Source organism: Megalobrama amblycephala, linkage group LG17 (genome assembly GCF_018812025.1).
Source record: "Megalobrama amblycephala isolate DHTTF-2021 linkage group LG17, ASM1881202v1, whole genome shotgun sequence".
In the NCBI taxonomy this organism is placed as follows: domain Eukaryota; kingdom Metazoa; phylum Chordata; class Actinopteri; order Cypriniformes; family Xenocyprididae; genus Megalobrama; species Megalobrama amblycephala.
Genome location: NC_063060.1, coordinates 30,117,543 through 30,139,105, shown reverse-complemented (window position 1 = coordinate 30,139,105; position 21,563 = coordinate 30,117,543). Strand labels below are relative to the sequence as shown.

The 21,563-nt window shown below is 37.7% G+C and overlaps 1 protein-coding gene across 1 annotated transcript; it reads right to left on the bottom strand.

Moving 5' to 3' along the window:
* Nucleotides 1-17: 17 nt before the first annotated feature.
* rab2a (RAB2A, member RAS oncogene family) lies at nt 18-15,212 on the bottom strand. Its single transcript, XM_048162436.1, has 8 exons — nt 14,995-15,212; nt 11,098-11,169; nt 9,599-9,666; nt 4,991-5,073; nt 4,730-4,822; nt 3,895-4,006; nt 2,937-3,005; nt 18-1,526 (listed from the first exon to the last, which is right to left on the bottom strand). The coding sequence occupies exons 1-8, from the start codon at nt 15,038-15,040 to the stop codon at nt 1,431-1,433; spliced, it is 639 nt and encodes a 212-aa protein (XP_048018393.1). The 5' UTR covers nt 15,041-15,212; the 3' UTR covers nt 18-1,430.
* Between the last annotated feature and the right edge of the window lie 6,351 nt (nt 15,213-21,563).

Sequence of the window (21,563 nt, the reverse complement as noted above, 5' to 3'; positions counted from 1 at the left end):
ACTACACACAAACAAACTGAGTTTAGAAGGTTTTATTATATTTTTTCGTGATAGCATTTCATTTTGAGAACACAGCAAATAAAGTTGAGGGTCACAAAGTTACTCCAGGTTTGGCTTTATCACACCCCTTTCACAACAGACAAGATGTTCACCGGATATCTATTAACAACATAGTGCCAAGAGAAAGCAAGTCTTTACACAATCACTCAGACACCTAAATTAATGTGGATCTGCACTGACTTTACACAGCGGACTGCATTGGAGAAAATTAATTTTGAAGAAAGGAAAAACAATAGATATATTTATATGCATACAAATGCATGCATATGTGACGACTTGTATGGATATATAAGTACAGGCATGTATGCGTGAGTGTCTGTCTAATGGATAAGTGAGTCTAGCGTTATCATATGCAATATACGATTGCACGTAATGACTGAAATGATCCTGTGTAACATGAATATGTTATTGTTTTGACGTCCCAAAATCTTTTAAGGCAAACAGCAGATCTAGTTCTGGAGGTGATCCATATCTGGAGCCATGATTTTAGAACACAGGTAAACACAAATTTGGCATTAAAATAGGTATATAGAGCCAGAGTTTCTATACAGAGAGGAGGATCGGGGGCACGTATACGAGGGGTCAAGGCAGATGGCAGGACCAAACTAAAATAAATGAAGTAAAAGATTACCTTAAAATGGTGTCAAAGCGGTTTTGGAAATATCGCAATACTGTTGCAGTTTCAAGCTCTATTCATACAGTATAGAATTTAAGCAAATTCAGTACAGAATTCTAGCTCGGTCAACGTACACCAAAGCAAGAAATGATAACTATATATACAGAATGTGAATGATAAATACAGATTTAAAACAGTCCTGCTTTTTTTCTTCTTTTAACTTCTTCACTTTGATAACAGCTGTTCCTTTTTTTTTTTTTTTTTAGACCAGCTCTACGTTCCTTTTATTTTGACTTCAGGGTTCACCACAGTTTTCATTGAATTCACCCACATAAACTGATTAAAATACTATAGATGACTTTGTAGTGTTTAATACAGTTCAGCTTGAAGTCAAATGGGCAAAAACAAACCAAAACAAACAAACAAAAACAAAAAAAAAACAATTTGCTGAGAAACAAACATGAATATATTTACCATAATAACTCCAAAGCTCCTGCCTTTTTCCTTACTAGTAACCATATAATGTCTTCTGTAGCCCAAACAGGCTTCAGGAGTTTGTCAGGAGGTTTGAAGAGGACCTGGACTTTATAAATATTTTGTTTTGTTTTGTTTTGGACAGCCATCTAATATATGATTTGAATCCGGGGTCTGGGCTGTGGGAGGTTAAGAAAATGTTAGTGAGCCCGACCAGTCCAGTAGAAACGTAAGGGGCGGAGGGGGGCGTGGAGGAGACTGGAGGGTAAAGGGGTAGTGCTCAGCAACAGCCCCCTCCGGCTTGCTGTCCTCCCTGACTGCCGCCCATCGTGGAGTTGGTGGCAGCATGCTGGGGTCCAATTTTAATGCCGTTAGCCTGCACACACACACACAAATAAAAACATTCAAACACTCATTTCCATATCAGATGATAAGAGACCACACAATTTGAACCTCTGCTTCCAAAAGTGAAAAGAATCCATGTGAAATTATGGTGATTTTGTACCGTCACATAACGCTGTATTAAGTAGAAAATACCAGCCCCTGCAGGCCTGAATTAGTGGGCCGCTTTTGTCAGCACTGAGGCGGGAGAACCTCTGGAGTGTTATTCCAGCGGTAACACAGAGACGCAGGGAAACCTGCCAGAGCTTTAAAAACACACACACACCCAAGCTGGTGGCACTTTCATTCATCACACAAAGGCATCCACCACGCCAACTTTTCCCTTAAGCGGGCGTGTGTTCAAAACAGACATGCCGTAGCGAAGCTGTGCTTTTGTAACGTTCTCAGGAAACTCCTCATTGCGCCAGATCTGATTTATAGTGATCTGGGGTGAGCTCACATCTGAGCCTTGAGGTTCCTGGCCAGAATCTCTATCAGCTGATGCGGTTTGGACGCTGTGCCTTAACTTTTTTTTCTTTTCTTTTTTTAAAGAAAACTCTTCCTACTACTCTAATAAAAAAAGCTGCAGTGGGCTCACCTCCATCCAACCGGCTGTAACTTACAAGATGTGAGGAATTTATGCGTTGGCTACCAGCCAGTAGAGAGAAACCGAAGGGCCGGAGGGCTTGTGCAGAGCTTTCCCTGGAGAAGATCTGTGTTCGTCGTCACCTTGCTCCTTCCTCTAACTTCAGTTGTATATGCGTTTATGTCATTGTACAAGTATGCACCACCATTACATTCCTAAACATTTTATGAGCTGTTACAATGCCTGTATCACGTGCAAACCAGTACAATAATATCTGCTATGCTCCATTGGCTTTTACATCTGAATTTGCATAGATTTGAGGACAACAATGTGGCTACTGTGGGAAAACATCATCACAGTACAAAGTGCATCAACCATCCAATGTGAGACTTTTATTAAACCTATTTACTGATGGAAAACAATGACAAAGTGTCTGTCATATTAGCAGGAGCTTCCACTAAAATTAAAAGGTGAAGTACGCAATTTAAATTTCACTAAACTGAATTAAATTAGGAAAGAATAAATAAAAACACCATAGTTTGGATCGCCCCAAACTCACACCATTGGCTACTTTTGGGGTGATTCTTCATTTGAATATCTTACTTAACATTGTCTCTGTATATTAAGAAGGAAAAAGCAGCAAGTATTTTAGCAAAATTACACATTTCACCTTCCTGGAAAAGGATTGTAAATTTAGTTTAAAGTTTCCACCCATCAGACCATGGATTTCAGAGTAATGCTACAGGAAGTCCTCTTGACCCAATTACTTTTAAATTATAAAAGCAAACAAAGAATGCACTTCCTTGTCATATGGGTTACCTCATTGTTAATATCAAAGACTCCCTCCTGGATCTTTTCATAAATCTCCTTGGCCGTGTTGATAAATGCCTGAAACACAAAGAGGACCATATTTTATCCATGTGATCAAAATGCCATCCTTTAACTGTTTTAGATGATTAACTCATCCAGAACTCATACTCAGTTAAATGTAACCGATGCAATTTGAAACCAATACTGCATACTGGAATCAATATAATTCATGAATAAATTAGTCCGATAAAACAGATAGGATTAACTTGAAATGTTCAAACCATCAAAGTTTTTACAGTTGAAGGCTGGTGCCCCCATCTGGCTGAAAGTGATGGTGTCTATCATTACTCAAGTTGAGCACACATTGGTCACCCATAGAAAATAAACACGGCCGTGTGCACGGCTCACCTTTAAAGTGTTAAGACCTGCCACCGGCACTTTGTAGCCTAATTAACAGAGCTGCTTTGCTTTTTGGTGCAACTGCCTCTCAGATCTCCAGAGCAATCAGTCCTCTGTGGCTCAATTACCACCGAGAGAGAAATAGATGGCTGAGCGATTGCCACAGATGTGTGCGCTTGTATCAGTGGATGGATGCGTGTGGGGCAGGGAATCTATGAATATGCATGAACCTTAAATAGGAGATTGAAACGTCATAAAGGGGTGGGGGAAGGGTCAGAAGAATTCACACGACACTAATGAGACAAATTAATCATTGAGGCGACTTCGGGTGGGAGGATGGGGGAGGGACTTCCACAATTTAACATCCCCACTCTTTTAAAGCCAGCTCTAAGCCCTGCTTTAGCTTCTTGGCTTCCACTGCAGAAATCCGAATGTTTTTTTCCCCAGACTGTGTGTCCCTAGGGTGTTATCTATATGCATGTATGTGCACATATTTTCACACAAAAACCCAGACATAAATCACGACACAGGCACTGAAGACCTCTGAGCCACACAAGAGCTGTTTTACCTCTTCTACGTTTGATGCAGTCTTTGCAGAAGTCTCCATGAAGATCAGTCCATGTTCTCTGGCAAAGGCCTCTCCTTCCTCTTTCTTCACCTCTCTCCGTGACTCCAAATCACTGGCACGAGGAAACAAATCAGATTGTGTTTAATTCATAAGATTGTTCTAGACTGTGAAATAAACTACAGTTCAAAAGTATAAGGGTCAGTACAATTTTTTTATTTTTTTTTTCTTATGCTCACCGTGGCTGCATCTATTTGATCAAAAATACAGTATAAACAGTAATACTGTAAAATATTACAATTTAAAATAACCGATTTTTATTTATGTGCATTTTAATTATTTTATATTAAATATTTAATATTTTAAAATGTAAATTATTCATGTGATGACAAAGCTGAATTTTCAGCATCTCCAGTCTTCAGTGTCAAATGAACTTACAGAAATCATTCTAATATGCTGATTTGGTGCTGAAGATACATTTCTTCTTATTATCAATCTTGAAAATGGTTGTGCTGCTTAATATTTGTGTGGAAACTGATATATTTTGTTGTTTCAGGATTATTTGATTAATAGAACATTCAAAAGAACTAACTATCAATTGATAATATACTGAAAATGGAAAACTTTAAGTGATTAAATGTGGTGTAAACCAGTGGTGTAAACCACTTTCCACCAGAGTTTAGATCCAAATGGACATTTTAGAAATTGTATGTACTTTAATTTCCATCATCTCATTTGCTGTAATTAAACTGTATTGAAATTCATGTCAATATGTACTAGATAAATAATAAAAATAGACTACCAATAATAAACAACAAAAATAAAGATGTACACTGACCTTTTATTTCCAATGAGCATGATGACCATGTTAGAGTTGGAATGTTGACGAGCATCTTCTAACCAAGTTGTCAAGTGATTAAAAGTGTCCCTTCTGCAAATGTAACAAATACCCACACATAAAAAAAAAAAAAATAAAAAAAAAAGAACAGTGAATTAAATAAGAATAATCTTTGTAGTGAAGTACTGAAACTGGACAAGACAAGACAGTAAAGCAGAGGAGCAGAAGAGAAATATGTCAGTCATACGAGTTTGGTCTCACCTTGTGATGTCATAAACTAGCAGAGCCCCAGCTGCACCTCTGTAGTAAGACCTGGTGATTGAGCGGAAGGACTCCTGTCCGGCCTGAAACACACAGACACAGGGATCAAACCACCAGTAAAAGCCTGTTATTAAGAAACAATAAGGTGCCAACAATGTCCACTGGGTATATTGTGTCTACACTCTGTGCGTAAACCATGTTCACCACAATCCCTCCAGGATGGTGTTGCCCTGGGAACTCCAGCTCTAAAAGACCACAGTGACGTCCCATGCACAGACCCTCCGTCGACTCTCCATCCCACAACACTTTTCTAGAGCCTCACTGACGCTTGTCGAATCTGCCGGCCCCCGGCGAACGGCCACCGCTCAACGGAGTGTCATGGTATAAGGTGGCCTCTGGTCAACCCAGCCCCTTTGACAGCAGGCAAATAAGCCAGGAGCACGTATTTGAATTCAATAATCCATTCCCCGGGGCAGCTGTTAACATTAGAGTTAATGGAGCCCATTGTGAATAAATGATGAATGACACTGTTATGCCTGCCATCTGCTGGAGTGAAAGGTTACAGGAAGGCCAGACATGCAGATTTCTCCTGTTACTTCATCCAACACTCCCCCCATCTTCTCTAGTTTTATCACAGAGCTTGTTGAAATAACCTTGAAATTAATTATTTATGGTGCATTTAAAGACACAGCACAATCTAGATGACATCATCAGATTGAACCCACACCAAACAACCACCGCATGATTACCCCTAATTATTCCGACATTAGATTTTTCACAAGATAGCCTCGCCCATGCAAACAGGCTATAAACAGGAAAATATATTTTTTAATGTTTAATGTGACTTCATTTAAGTTGCAAAGGACGCCTTTACACATTAAAAAAAACTGGTTTGCGTCTCTTAGCTACCGTCTAAGAGAGTATACAAGTGTACAAATGAAAAAACAAAACAAAAACAAAAAACAAGACATCTGATATACACAAATACTGATGCTTTGACCACAACATCATGGCCATTGGTATGTTGTCTCCCTCTGCTGGCCAAAATGTTTATGTGCAGCCAAGACATTTTATTTTATTAACATTTCATGACTGAATTTCCAATATAAGAAAGATTAAACAAGTCAGCTCATGATTTTCTCAAAATATTGACTGCTATATTGTAAACACATTTATACATGCTGGCAAAGAACTGACTCAAGTCATATGAGAAGGTTTTAAAAGCTCTGTAAATAAAAACATACATACAACCAATTACAAGGAATGCTTACAAAAATAAAGTTCTACTCAAGGTGGCATATTTTGAAATACACAGAATGAATTTTGTTTGGGTCTTTCACTATGAAGAATTGCAGTGGTAACCAGAAAAAGAAAAAGAAAATATACATACACGTTCAAAGGTTTGGGGTCAGTAATATTTAAAAAAACAAACAAATAAATAAATAAAAAATTATTAAAATTGATAAAAAGTGACAAGAGACATTAGGGCAGGGTAATTGTTTGTTTTTTTAATTCTAGATTTGATATTAATTCATATTAAATTGCTTTATTTTAGTCCTTGCTTACAGACGAGGAGGAGGAAAGCTCTCTTATTTCAGCAGAGGGCAGGGCTCAACAATAAAAAGACAGCCTGAATGTCGCTTTGGACAGTTGACGCTATTGTTACTTGCCTGATTGGGCCAGTGCTGCATCACGAAAGTTTATCATTTGCACATGTTTTTAAGCCTTACCAATTTAAATATTCAAGTGCAAGAAGATGCAAAAGATAACTCGATTCAATAGTATGAGAAGTTTTGTGTGCGCATACATCCCAAGCGTGCAGCCAGAAAGCCACTTCTCAGACAACACAGGAATGCTGAATTGAGCTCTCTTTCACGTCTTCTTGCACTTGAACAGACATATTCAGACAAAAATTACATAAAAAAATGCCAGTCTCTGCGAGTATCCTTTAGCAAACATAGTCTGCTATTACATATTACAGCCATTACATATTTAAAACAGTAATGTTCTATACTAAACCTAAACTAATCTTGACAAACTATATATCATTTGAAAGCTTAGAATCTCATATTTGGTTTCAAATATTTTCAAAATAAATTACAGAGGAGCAGTAATTTATCAATTTGCAACAAGCATATTTTCACACTCATAAGGCATGTTCAGACCTTTATTTTGAAATGGCGATGAACAGGAAAATCATTAAAGATTGGTTGAAACATGTTAGTTTTCATGCCAAGAGTTCAAAAGATAACATCCATTCATTTGTTTAAGAAAAAAATGGTCTGAAAATGTTTTTAAAAGAAAAAAAAAAAAATACATTTATGATTGTGGCGGCGATCTATAACCCACAAACATGTTGTTTTCATGTTTATTAGAGGGTGAATTCATATCAAATTCTGCCAAACTTCCCATACTACTTCTATATAGGATGTCTACTTCATAAATTGTATGAAAATAATTGAAATATATGGTTCAGATCACTCAAACCATATATGGAAATGGAGGCGCTTTTATATGGTCAGTAACGGAGCTTGGGTGTCATCTAGTGAAAAAGTGTGGTACTGCGCCCAAACAAAATCTTACTGAAAGCTAATTTTTTGAGATATCAACCTGAAATTTGGAACACAACTTGTTCAGTTTGGCTTTGATTTCCTTGAAGTTTTAGAGTAAAACTTGTTTTGTAAAATATTTATATAAAATTTTTTATATAAAATATTATATTTTTACATTTTCATAAACTTAAACTTCTATAACTTTTTTTCTGTTTCACTTAAGTTTCACATAAGTTATTTCACTTCTACAATAATCTGCCAAATTTCCTCTTTAAAACAAGACCAGCCTTATGTCTATACTCCAAAGTTTTCTTGAATTACAACCATTTAAGTTTGGATAGTGCATTTTCTTGTCTAAAAAAGAAAAAAAAAAGTGGGGGTGACAGTTAAAAAGTTAATATATACAGTTAAGACTATTCAGTGCTATTTTACATTTGATTATTCATTTTCTCTACCTGAAAATAACTGTTAGACTTACTTGAAAAACATGAAAGGCAGTGTTTATTTTATTTGTTTGTTCTACTGTATTTGTGCTATTGCTTGTAATTTGCTTATTTGTTCTTATTTTATTACTGACAGTTTACTTACCTTTAACAATATTTAAAATTTATATGAGTTAGGCTGGGAGAAAAAAAATCCCCTGGGAGGGCAATATGAGTTGTATTGGTGAGTATTACATGATGACACATCTCTTACTAGTGGACACGAGAAAGTGAAAAATGGTGGACGGAGAGACATCTATGGATATATGACCTGCACCATCATGTATAAGTGTATCAGTTAACTTTTCCCCTTGGTCTAGGGAAAAAAAGCACACAAAAATCGAATCGCAGTATTTGTAGAATCGCAATTTTTAAAAAATAACAATACATATTGTATTGGCACCCAAGTATCATGATAGTATCGAATCGGGAGATAGGTGTATCGTCCCAGCCCTAACATTTATGATGTTAAAGATATTATAATTCAAATAAACGCTGTTCTTCAAAACCTTCTATTCATCAAAGAATCTTGAAAAATATTAGAATGATTTCTGAAGGATCATGTGACATTGAAGACTGGAGTAACGATGCTAAAAAATTAGCTTTGCCATCACAGGAATAAAATACATTTTACTACATATTAGAACAGAAAACAGTTATTTTAAAATTGTAATAATATTTCATAATATTACTGCTTTTACTGTATTTTTTGATCAAATAAATGCAGTCTTGGTGTACATAAGAGACCTTAAAATAAACATTACAGCCAGTGTAATTTTGTTTACATTCTAGCGTTAATCTCCCACAGATATGAATGAAATCGGCATCTTATGAAATCAAACACGTTTCAATTCAACAGGTGCTGCAAACAAAAACAAACAAAAAAAAGGCCAGGGGAGTGGCATACAGCAAGAAACCGCAAATTAACCGCTAATTTCTCCCTGTCAATCATTTTGAACAAGACATTACATTTGTTGACATGTCTTTGGAGAGCAGGGCTTAAGAAAAAGAGGATGAAGCAAGGGATGACTTGTTGGTTTATGTCATAACTACACCACTTGGCTGCAAACATCATCTTCCTCTATTGACAGCAATTAAAAAATATCTATGGATTCTGGAAAAAATGGGCTTCTAAAAGGGTGACATTAACTTCTATTTCTTTCTGTTTGCTGCCTTTGACATCAAAGCACATTATAGTCACTATTAAACTGCTTGGGACTTTCTTTTGGTGCCAATAAGCATCGTCATGACAATTTTCCTGTGTCTCTAGAATCATTAGTCACATGACATTTATGTTTAACTGGTTCAAAACAACCTGACAGCAGAACTGAGCTCACATGAGCAGCCTCAGGCATATAGCTGTATTGGCATTATTGTATGGCCAAATCTGCCTAATCAGGAAACACATGTTCCCTCAACACGGTCTCAACTGTGTCAGTTTCAATTCACAAGCATGGTAACACTCATAATATTTACTAAGGGCATGAATTTGACCTAAATGATCACACAGAGAAACAAACCTGTGATTTCTGCATAAATAAGATGCATGAAAAATCAGATGAATGTAATCTTACCGTATCCCAGATCTGAAGTTTTATCTGTTTGCCATCTATAGTGATCATTCGTGCTCCAAATTCAACACCTGTCAACACAAATGAAGGCAGAGCTTGATTCATGACTCATGCAACAGCATAGGGCAGTGAACACATCACCTCAAATTTGCATTAACACTACGGATCAGCTCTTTCATTTTAAACCATAAGTGATATAAAACTTTTTTGGTTTTGTGGAATGGGCTCATATGGAGTGGATGGAGGCTAAAACACTATAACTACACAATTAATCATTAAAGGTCCCGTTTTTCGTGTTTTTTTGAAGCTTTGATTGTGTTTATAGTGTGCAATATAACATGCGTTCATGTTTCGCGTGTAAAAAAAAAACAGTATTTTTCACATAATTTACTTATCTGTATACCGCTGTTTCCACTGTCATAAAAACGGGCTGATGACTTCCTTGTTCTATGAAGTCCCTCCTTCAGAAATACGCAACGAGTTCTGATTGTGCCAGCGGTTCCTGTGTTGTGATTTGACAGCAGTTTAACCATAGAGTTTAACGCATCTTGCCCGGAAAGGTCACGCCTCTTACCATAACGTGGAGATGCACGCGCTCAGTGTTATTGTAAACATGTCTTTAATTTTACCCTATCAATTTGAGCCGGAATCAGACCCGGTGATTGGACTGCGGGATGAAAATAACAGCGTTTCGATGACATGGCGACAAACACACTCTACAAACGCAACTCTTGTGTATTCCTGTGGGCGGAGGTTAGTCAAAAAACTGTTTTAGTGACGTCATTAAAGAAGGAAGTAGAGGGATGTAGTCCAAACTGGCCGTTCGATGTAGGCGACTTCTTTTAAATAAAATATCTCGCTTGGCATTGAACTTTGAGCTTTAACATTTTACAGATTTTATTTATACTCTAACAACAACATTACACACTAACTAAAGTTTGAAACATGGGATCACGAAGAACGGGACCTTTAAAAGATCGCACCCAAGGGATCTTATTGCTGAGTGAAAATTATTCGGCCATGTCTATTAAACCTTTGACAAGTACGATCACAGCGAAAGATTAAAATCTGCCGCTGAACCAGAGAGCAGTTGTCATGTATACATATGAATCCACTTCACAAACAGTATTTTCAACCACACAGTATCATTATTATGAGTCATTGAAAAAAAAAAAAAAAAAAATTCAAATTACTTCAATATATTTTTAAAAAGTCTGCAGCAATTAAAATTTTAGAACCTCTAGTAAATTGTTATTTTGTTTAGTTGTCTATTCAGAATCATGATCTCCATTAAAAAAAAAAAAAAATCTGATTTTCAATTTATCCAAAATCATGCAGCTCCATCAAACAAAAAACAAATTTCACTATTATGTGCTTTTAGAAAGTTCCTTACAAAAACACATCAAGGAGACTGGCAACAGTCTGTCCCTGTGCTAAAATGAGACACATTACTGCCGTTTTAATTAATGAGAGAATATGTGTTTGGGTTAAAAGAGCCTTACCGATAGTGAGATCGTGCACTGGCTGAAAGCGCTTATCTGTAAACTGTAATAATAGGCACGACTTCCCCACACCTGCAAAGCAAACACATAGGGTCATGCGTGAATGGCCACAATTAGCCTCAGGCCTATACATCTGCTGTATCCCATTACATCAAAATCATTTGTTCAGGATTTAATTGAAATTTTTTAAAAAGTGATGGGGTCATTTCTGTAGTGAGGCTAAAACTGGCTTCCCCTTTTCACCTCATTTTCCAACAATGTGCATAAACATAAATGGTTTAATTAAAGCCATTGTAAGACCATCTCATTATTCTACAGAAAAAAAAAATCATGCACTAAGATCAATATCAGACAAATAAAAAAGACAAATAATTTAAATGAGTTACATTAGAGCAGATGAGTTTGAGACCACGGCATATAAATCCAATTACCTGATGGATTGATAGCAAAAACAAAGACATTTCTCATATCCTATTTTCTTTTCAATATTCACTGTGTATGGTGAACATAAAAAATGGTTCTCTCAGCACTTTTAACTAAATACCTGTTTATTCATTAACAAAATGTCACCTGCTAATTTATGTGTACATGATTCCATAAGAAATTAATTACATTAATTTGAGTTAAAAAAAACAACAACAACAACAAAAAAAGAAACTTAATTTGAGTAAATTAACTACATTATTTGAGTAAACAATCATCAGTTCAAGACATTTTATATTACTGGCATAACTAAATAAACTCATCCACCAAAATGAGATTAGAGGATCTGCCATGATACACAAACAGGTTAAATGCTTATGACATTAGGAAGAGGCGTTACCATGAGCAACAGCCGTTGCTAAGCAAGTGAGCCGCATTCATAGAGCGCTCACAAGAGAGATGTTTGGAGACAACCTAACAATGATGAAATTACAATGTGTAATGTGCAGACTCACCTACAGCAAACACTACACTGAGCCTACAGACCTGCAGAACAATTTAGTATCTTAAAAAAAAAAACAGCATTCACAAAATACTTGTGAGCTGATGTTTTGTCTCTTGTGAATAATGGTGACAACAACAAATAATGTAGCAACAGCTAAATGCTACTGCTTCAATCTAACCCTTTAGTATTATCTATGCCAGTATAGTCATGGCAAGCATCTGAAATCAAACTCACAGGGATGAGTTAATCATAATGTTCTCTGCTGTTCTGGACTTGCATAGAAGTTTGAGTGCTCAAGGGAAGTGTAAAGTAGCACTACTTGTATAGGTGCTCCTCTTTAAACCAATTACTTATGCTTGTTTGATTTTCATTTGTGGGTAACTTAAGATAAAAGTGTCTGCTAAATGCATAAATGCAAATATAGTTTGTCCAGAAATCAAGCAAAACTTGTGACAGTTTTAACACTGCAAACCTACATCTCAAGCATGAACACAAACCAGGTTAAATGCAATCTCACGACGCCCAGCAATGACTAGCTAGATCGAGTTTCAGATGAGCATCAACTAACTGGGGTTGAGCAACAAGCAGAGGCATGAGCCTGTTTACACATACTAACAAATCAATTTACAACTAAACTAAGACTAACAAACCCAATTTTACTATTGTTTAAAGTCTTATGAAATGCATTAGGCATTGTAGAGTTTATATGATGGTTGCTTTTGTCTTGAGCACAGCCCAAGCCTGATACAAAAGGTAGAAAACCACTGTAGACAACTGTGCAAGTGGAAGTGTCGAGTTGGGCAAGATGCTGTAATGCTTTGGCTCCACAACAAACTGATCATCAGATGTTATGGTACAACCTATTCTAGAATTAGACCAAGACAATTAAAGGTATAGTTCACCCAAAAATTAAAATCCTTTCATCATTTACTCACCCACATATATCGTTTCAAACCTGAATGACTTTCTTCTGTGGAAGAGAAATAAAGATATTTTGAGAAATGTCTCAGGTTTTTTTGCCCATACAATGGAAGTCAACATTCACCAAAACTGTTTGGTTATTCTTTTGTGTTTGCAGAAGAAATTCAGTAATACAAGTTTGGAACAACATGAGAATGAGTGAATGACAGAATTGTTCATTTTTGGGTGAACTATCACTTAAACCAAAGCATGTTAGCTGTCACACTGAACACACACAGAGCGAGAGAGAGAGAGAGAGAGAGAGAGAGAGAGAGAGAAATTAAAAAAGTAAATCAAGCTCAGGGATGATATAATCATATTAAGTTCTCAAACACTTAATGTGGGCACAAAAAAAATATTTTGCATATATGAATGCACTATTTTAATAGTAATAATAAATAAACTTTAGCTTTAGTTGGTTCAGTCTTCCAAAAAATGGCAGCATCTCCGCTGCATCTCGACATGAGGCAGAAAAGACACTTCATAGTCAATGAAGTAAACTTACCTATTCTGTCAATGAAAAGCTTGTTGAAGGTTACATTTGCAACACAAAAGGCACCAGTTTCAGGATGCATTTATTATGTCTTATGATTTTTTTTTTTTTACAACTGTATGTCAGTGCAACAAAATCCTCAATACAACATTGGTTCCACAGTTTAATTGACCTCACCAATGTAAAAATACTAAGTTGTATCATTATAGGCTAATTTGTGTAGGAAAGATAAATCGCGGTATCATTTAGAGGACAAAAATGGTCCTAGTCCCACTTTATATTAGGTGTCTTTAACTACTATGTACTTATGTCAAAAAAAAAGAAAAAAGTTAGGTACAATCTACTTATTGCATTCATGTATTAACAAAACACTTTTGCTGCTATTGAAAGAGGAGACAGGTAAGTTTAGGGATAGGTTTATAGTGTACTTATATATCTACATCTATAAATGTAATAATAGACGTAACTAGTAACTAGAACAAGAAAGTAACTACATGCAGGTATTTATAAATACAAGTAAAACATGAAAACATATGTACACAGTAAGTGCGTGGGATCGAATTATTAAGTTTAATGTAAATACATAGTAGTTAATAACACTTAATATATAAAGAAGGTCCAAAATATTCCTGGAAAAACGTGGATGCAAAATCATATGAAGAGTGCTGGGTTAAATTAAACATCAGCACCCTCCTCAGCATTAAATTAATGTATTAATCTTATCTGTTAAATGTTAATTTTAGGAAAAAAGAAAACTTCTGTTCGTAACTAACGTAAATGACAGATAAACATATTTAAAGACAGAAATACATTGTCTGCTGTTGCCGTATCTCTTGGGGAAAGGCCTACAGTGGCAGAAATCTGGTGAGAAGCAGGCCACAAATATACGGGGTTACCAGCCTTGAGATACACATTGAATGACCCTGACCGATAAATGTGGGACTTGAGTAATAAAGCAAGGGAATTTCTTTTACAGTCATTGCTCATTAAATGTTTTATCCTCTGATAAAACGCGACTGAGCCAACGCCATTTTCAGAAAGAGTAAATAGGTGCTAGCGATGTTGGCTAACTAGCCAGGTTGTGGCCTTTAAATGGACTAGAAAAAGGTGTAAGTAAAGCAAGCGAACACTGAACAGACGTGCTGACACATACACAGCATGTTGCTTTTTCGCTCTACATGTCATGCTAATAGAAATCAGTGATGCTGCTGTTGTTGTTGAGGCAGACAGCTGATATGAAGCAGCGTTTAGCTTGCCTGCTAGCTTCCCCCACCCAACAGAAAACAAAAGACCGTGGCAGCCTTATAACCTCACACCGCTGCCGTGACATGAAGCACACCATTAGGAATTAACTTTATGTATGTGATAATAGTTAGCCTAAGAGCTAATGAGGCAGATGGAGAGAAAGGCAAAGAAAAAAACACAGGCTGTCAGTCCTCCCACCCCTCGCGCCTCTGCTTGAACACGTCATTGACTCCAACACTGCGGAAATAACAGACTCGCTGCCGCTGCTTACCCGTGTCTCCGATTATGATGTATTTGAAGAGATACGCGTACGCCATGGCCAACCGGTCCTTTATCAACCTGTTCTGGCCTTACTAAAATGGCTCCTTGAAGCTAAAACCGCAGGGAAAGTGTGTGTGATATATGCCTCCGCTAAGCCAGCCCTTTTCTCCTCTCGACGGGAAGGAACAATAAACACCTCGAGCTCCAACCGGTCTACGTCACACGTCCCGCCTTCGCCACGCACACAGAACAGAAGAGGTTGTGGACTTCACCGGAAGTTCACTCACCTAAACCGCTATGTGTCAGGTCAATGTTCATCGAGAGGGCAGATATATCAGTAGACTAAGAGTTTTATTCTTCGCAAGACACTTTACAGAAGACTAATTATCATTCTAAAGATTCACACCTTGTATTGATCTCTCGAAAAGTGGTAGTGAGTAGAACTCCTGAATGTTGAAACAGCAAAACTGACGACTCCCTAAAACCGATATTAATCAACCACATTTGAGCACTCTTAGAAAATAAAAAAAGTAAAAATTGCTTGTTCTTGGGGCAGTACAATTAACTACACTGTTCCTTATTTACCCTTAAATGGTAGTACACAAGTTGGCATAGAAGAAAAAAATGAAAAACATGCATATATTTTCTAAATGCATATAAAACTTATTTTGAACAATTCATCTGTGCACGTTTCATTTTTATTTTATTTATTAATTTTTTTACTTTGTAATGTTTTATCAAAATGTCAGAAAACGACAGACGTATGCAGGTATTCTCCAATCAGTGGGTGCTTCTCAATTCATTCTAGTGAGTCTACGACCTTCCTAATCCAGTCCTTCTGAGGCTTGTAGGCTAGAGTTCTTCTCAGCATTAGATGATAGAATGAGATGTCTAGTAAGTCATCTCTGATTTTTTTGCTCAGTGCTGATTCATTTTCCAATTAACAATCAGAGCCCACCCTATACTTTTTTTTAAATATTACACTATGACGTTACAATATGGAATACATATCTGTCGCAACTTGTTTCATTGTGACTTTAAAGGGTTAGTTCACCCAAAAATGAAAATAATGTCCTTAATTACTCACCCTCATGTTGTTCCACACCTGTAGGACCTTCATTCATCTTCGAAACACAAATTAAGATATTTTGATTAAATCCGATGGCTCAGTGAGGCCTGCATTCACAGCAATGACATTTCTTCTCTCAAGATCCATAAAGGTACTAAAAACATATTTAAAACAGTTGTGAGTTCATGTGAGTTCAGTGGTTCTTCCTTAATATTATAAAGCGACGAGAATACTTTTTGTGCACCAATAAAACAAAATAACAACTTTTCAACAATATCTAGTGATGGGCCAATTTCAAAACACTGCTTCAGAGCTTTACAAATCGAATCAGTGACTCAGATCTCCTATCAAATGGCTAAACTGCTGAAATCACATGACTTTGCTCATTTTTCTGATTTACCGGACTGTGCCCTCATTGACTTTTTTGCCTATGGACTAAACTAACCTCTTAAGGGGTATTTAATCACTAATGGTCCCCGAGGGACGTTTATGGAATTCTTGGACTTTGCCCTGCTTACCGTTGGATCACGTTTTACTGTGGGTGTCGCGGGGAAATTCGGGGACATTCAAGTTTGCCGGTTGCAACGCACTCAAGCGCCGTGGACGCGATGGACAAGATGGCTGCTTTGCCAGTGCCCACGGGCAAGATGGCCGCCCCTTCGGTGCTTATGGATGTAGGGGGCGTTTCAGCCATTGAGTCCGCTCCAGAACCCGCTTCAGCCAGTGAGTCTGCTCCAGAACCCGCTCCAACCGGTGAACCATCGCCTCATCCTCGGAAGAGGAGGAGGAAGAAGGCTTCTTCCATTCTTCAAGGCTCAGAAGCCTTTCAAGAGCCCGCTGTGGGTCCGGAGACCACTCCAGAGGTCTCTCCTGCTCCGCCCAAGCCCCTAGCCCTGCCAGCGTCGCCTAAGCTACTTGCTCTGCCAGCACCGCCCAAGCTTCTAGCCCTGCCAGCGCCGCCCAGGTTCCTTGCTCTGCCAGCGCCGCCCAGGTTCCTTGCTCTGTCAGCGCCACTCAAGCGTCTTGCCCTGCCGGCGCCACCCAAACGCCTTGCCCTGCCGGCACCACCCGAACTCCTTGCCCACGAACCCACTACGGCCCCGTTGAAATCCCCAAGAACTTTTTGGGGGGGGGGGCAGTATACCTAAGGATGGGGAGCTTGTGGGTGGAGACCGTACCCGGCCACTGCCTTCTAGGGCCTGTGAACTGTCATGGCCATTTATGAACCCTGACCCTCCGTGGTCTCTTACGGACTCTGTCCTGCCGTGGTTGACCGAACCACTTGACCCGCTGTGGCTTCCTGACAACCCTGACCCGCCATGGCTACCCGTGGACCCTGACCCGCCATGGCTGCCCATGGAACCTGACCTGCCATGGCTACCCATGGAACCTGACCCACCGTGGCGGCCTAAGTTCCGGGACCTGCATTGGAGCCTCTGTCTCCGTATAGCTCCAATGCACCCCCCCCCTCCCTGTTGGTATCATCTACGTCGTGAGGACGTGCCTTCCGGAAGGGGGGCATTATGTTACGATTATCGCCTGTCCCTGTCACGCCCCGGACTACATCTCCCACGATCCTCTCTGCCTCTCTCTCTTCATTAATCACCACACCCAGCTGCAGCTCATTACATGGACTATAAAAGAATCATACACACATCACCTCACCGCGAGGTCTTGTTTTCCCCAGTGTAACATTTCCAAGCGTTTATCCTGTTTCCCTGTCTGTTCCGGTTCCTGTTCTCGATCCCTGTCTGGTTCTCCTGTTCTGTGATTGATAGCTGCCTGCCTTTTGACCACTGCCTGTACTTTGACTACGATCCTGCCTGTCTCTGATGTTCCTGTTCACCCCGTTTGACCATGCCTGTACGACCACGCTCAACATTTAATAAAGCCTTGCATGTGGATCTTACTCTGACTCCCTCATCGTTACAGCTACTGCCCTAGTGACAAAATACTGCTAAGGCACAATTTTTGCACATTTTTTCAAGAATATTCAGGAAAATATCCTGAATATTCAGGAAAAGTACAAGCACTATTATTTCTTTGGTTAGGGCTGTCCAGATGGAAGAGGTTGGGAGAAAGGAGAGTACTATGAGGATGAACATCTGAGTGAAAAGACACAAGGACTAAGGTCGCAGGCTGGTGTAAATTTACACCTGTGTAACAACCGGTGTATAGGGTTTAAGCACTCTTTTAGGAGTGAAGAAGACGTCACTGGAAGACATCAGAGGCAGACAGCACATAGGTTACGGCTACGCAATCTATTAGGGGTGAGGGGCGCTGAGAGCCAGCAGGCAGCGCATAGGAGAACCCACCCCCATAGAAGTGAAAAGACACTAGAAGCCAGGAAGTAGCTCTAGAATCTCGACTTCTTCCATTCCAGATAGGGGTGCCCTGAAAGTTATTGATCACAGGCAGTCAGGAATTGAGTATTATTTTATGATTCTTTTTTAAATCCTTTTTTCATGTAAAGGCATTGAATCGAATTACTGCTTCAACAGGTATTAAGAGGGTAAGTAGTCAAACGCTGCTAATCAAATGTCTTTGATTAATTAATCATCATCAAGGGTGAACAACTCTATAAAAGCAGAAGTTTTGGCAGTTTGCTGGTCTGGAACATTCAGGTGTGTGTTAATACAATGCCAAGGAGGAAAGACATGAACAATGATCTTAAAGAAGGAATTGTTGCTGCCATCAATCTGAGAAGGGTCTTGTCTTGCAACACATCATCTAAAGGTAATTACTTGCTTTTCTACTTTATTTCGCAAATCTCTTTCTAATGCATGTTTTTTCTCTATTCTACCAACATGCTCTTATTAACATCTTAAAACAACAGTTGTAGTGTCTTTCTTTTTTCTTTCTTTATAAACATTCTTAATAAAGCTTTTACAACAATAAAGTGTTTTGTCTCTTTTCTTTATAAACATATTCTTAATAAATGCTTTCAAAAACCAGTTGTCTTGTTTTTCATAATGAACAATTATCTTATAAACCACATATCACATAAATCACATATATTAAAGTACAACTCAACAGTTGTTTTGTCTTTCTTAAAGAACAATTAACTCTTATCTCATAAATCACGTCTCAAATACAGAAGAGGTATACTTGTTATAGGACAATTTTGCATATTTTCCACAACTATATATATATATATATATATATATATATATATATATATATATATACACAGTATCTCACAGAAGTGAGTACATCCCTCACATTTTTGTAAATATTTTATTATATATTTTAATAACTACTATTAATTTTGTATTTAATCATTTATAAGTGGTATATAATTGTTTATGAAGGCTGGAAATGAAAAGCGCCTTATATTCAGGTGTGCATAATTATTAGGTATGTTTTCTTTCTTTCTATATTACTTTGCATATACTGTGAAATTTATATTGTAATTATTTATACTATGTGGATTCTATATTTTTCCGATGCTGCTGGCCTCTGAGAGCTACTAAACAAATTTTGTTATATTATTATAATGACAATAAAGTTTCTTCTTTCTTTCTTTCTTTTACAGATAAAATGACAGACTGAGAGTGACTCTTGAAGGACCAGCAGAAGAATTTATCTTCCAGAATCTAGCAGTAAGTTGGAAGTTAATTTTTAGTCCATCTCTGCAAAATGGACTTCAGGGTAGGAGATGGCCTAAAAATGAATTCCCACACCTTACTGCCAGATTCTGGAAGATACATTCTTGAAACAGTGGTACAAGCCTATAAAAAACAGTCTTCATGTATTTTACAACACTTCAGCTTGTGATTCCTATTAAGTGTGGGTCATTTTTTAAGATTCTTTACCTAACCTAAGTCTCTGAGATCCTGACACCTTGCACTTTTGGAGACTCCAGGTAGGTTGCAGTTCTGGAAAATGGTGGCACTGAAAACTAAAGGGATCCTGATGGTTTCACACTTAATTCTTAATTATTTTACAGTTAACATGTATCTTTTCTTCTCCACCTGTTTTTGTCTGACCCTGCTGACCCAATGAGCATTTCACTGTCCAGTGGTCATGCTTTAACTGCAGTTTCTAGTATTGCATTAGTATTGCATCCTTCTCATGGGCATTTAAATTTTTTTGATTTTTCAGTCTGAGTTAAATCTCTTTTTTGGCTCATTTTATCTGTAAAAGGAAATGTACCTAATAATTATGCACACCTGAATATAAGGCATTTTTCATTTCCAGCCTTCATGAACAATTATATAAATTATAAATGATTAAATACAAAATTAATAGTAGTTAAGATTAATGTGGTTTAGAATTGGTAAGATATGCCTGAAAAAAAAAAAAAAAGATCAGAAAATCAAAGTGCCTAATAATTCTGCACACATTGTATACAGTGCCTATAGAAAATCATCATACCCCTTTGAAATAGTTACTTTATTTGTCGTACAGCCTGAAATCAAAACCAATCCAACAAAAAAAACCTTTTCCAGCTTAATTTACAAAAAACTGAAAAACTATAATAACAGGGTTGGAAAAGTCATTGGTCCCCTGATTTAAAGGTCCCGTTTTTCGTGGGTTTTTGAAGCTTTGATTGTGTTTATAGTGTGCAATATAACATGTGTTCATGTTTCGCGTGTAAAAAAACACAGTATTTTTCACATAATTTACTTATCTGTATACCGCTGATGAGTCCCTCCTTCAGAAATACGTAACGAGTTCTGATTGTGCCAGCGGTTCCTGTGTTGTGATTCGACAGCAGCTTAGCACTCCTTGCCCGGAAAGGTCACGCCTCTTACCATAACGTGGAGATGCACGCACTCAGTGTTATTGTAAACATGTCTTTAATTTTACCCTATCAATTTGAGCCGGAATCAGACCCGGTGATTGGACTGCGGGATGAAAATAACAGCGTTTCGACGACATGGCGACAAACACACTCTACAAACGCAACTCTTGTGTATTCCTGTGGGCGGAGGTTAGTCAAAAAACTGTTTTAGTGACGTCATTAAAGAAGGAAGTAGAGGGATGTAGTCCAAACTGGCCGTTCGATGTAGGCAACTTCTGTTAAATAAAATATCTCGCTTGGCATTGAACTTTGAGCTTTAAAATTTTACAGATTTTATTTATACTCTAACAACAACATTACACACTAACTAAAGTTTGAAACATGGGATCACGAAGAACGGGACCTTTAATACTTCGTAGAGCAACCTGTGCTTTAATTACACCCATTAATCTTTTTGGATATGTCTGTACTAGCTTTGCACACCTACATTGGGGATTATTTACCCATTCTTCCTTGCAGAATTGCTCAAGTTTAGTCAGATTTTGTGAGCAGCAATGGACTGCTCTCTTCATGTCCATCCACAGATTTTCTATCGAATTTAAGTCAGGGCTCTGACTTGGCCACTCAAGGACATTCACCTTCTTTTCATTTCATAATTTCTTTCTTTCTTTCAGCGCTATGTTTGGTGAAACAAACACAAACAAACCAAAAGTGATCTCTAGAATCACTATCACACTATTTCTTAATATTTCACATTCACCAT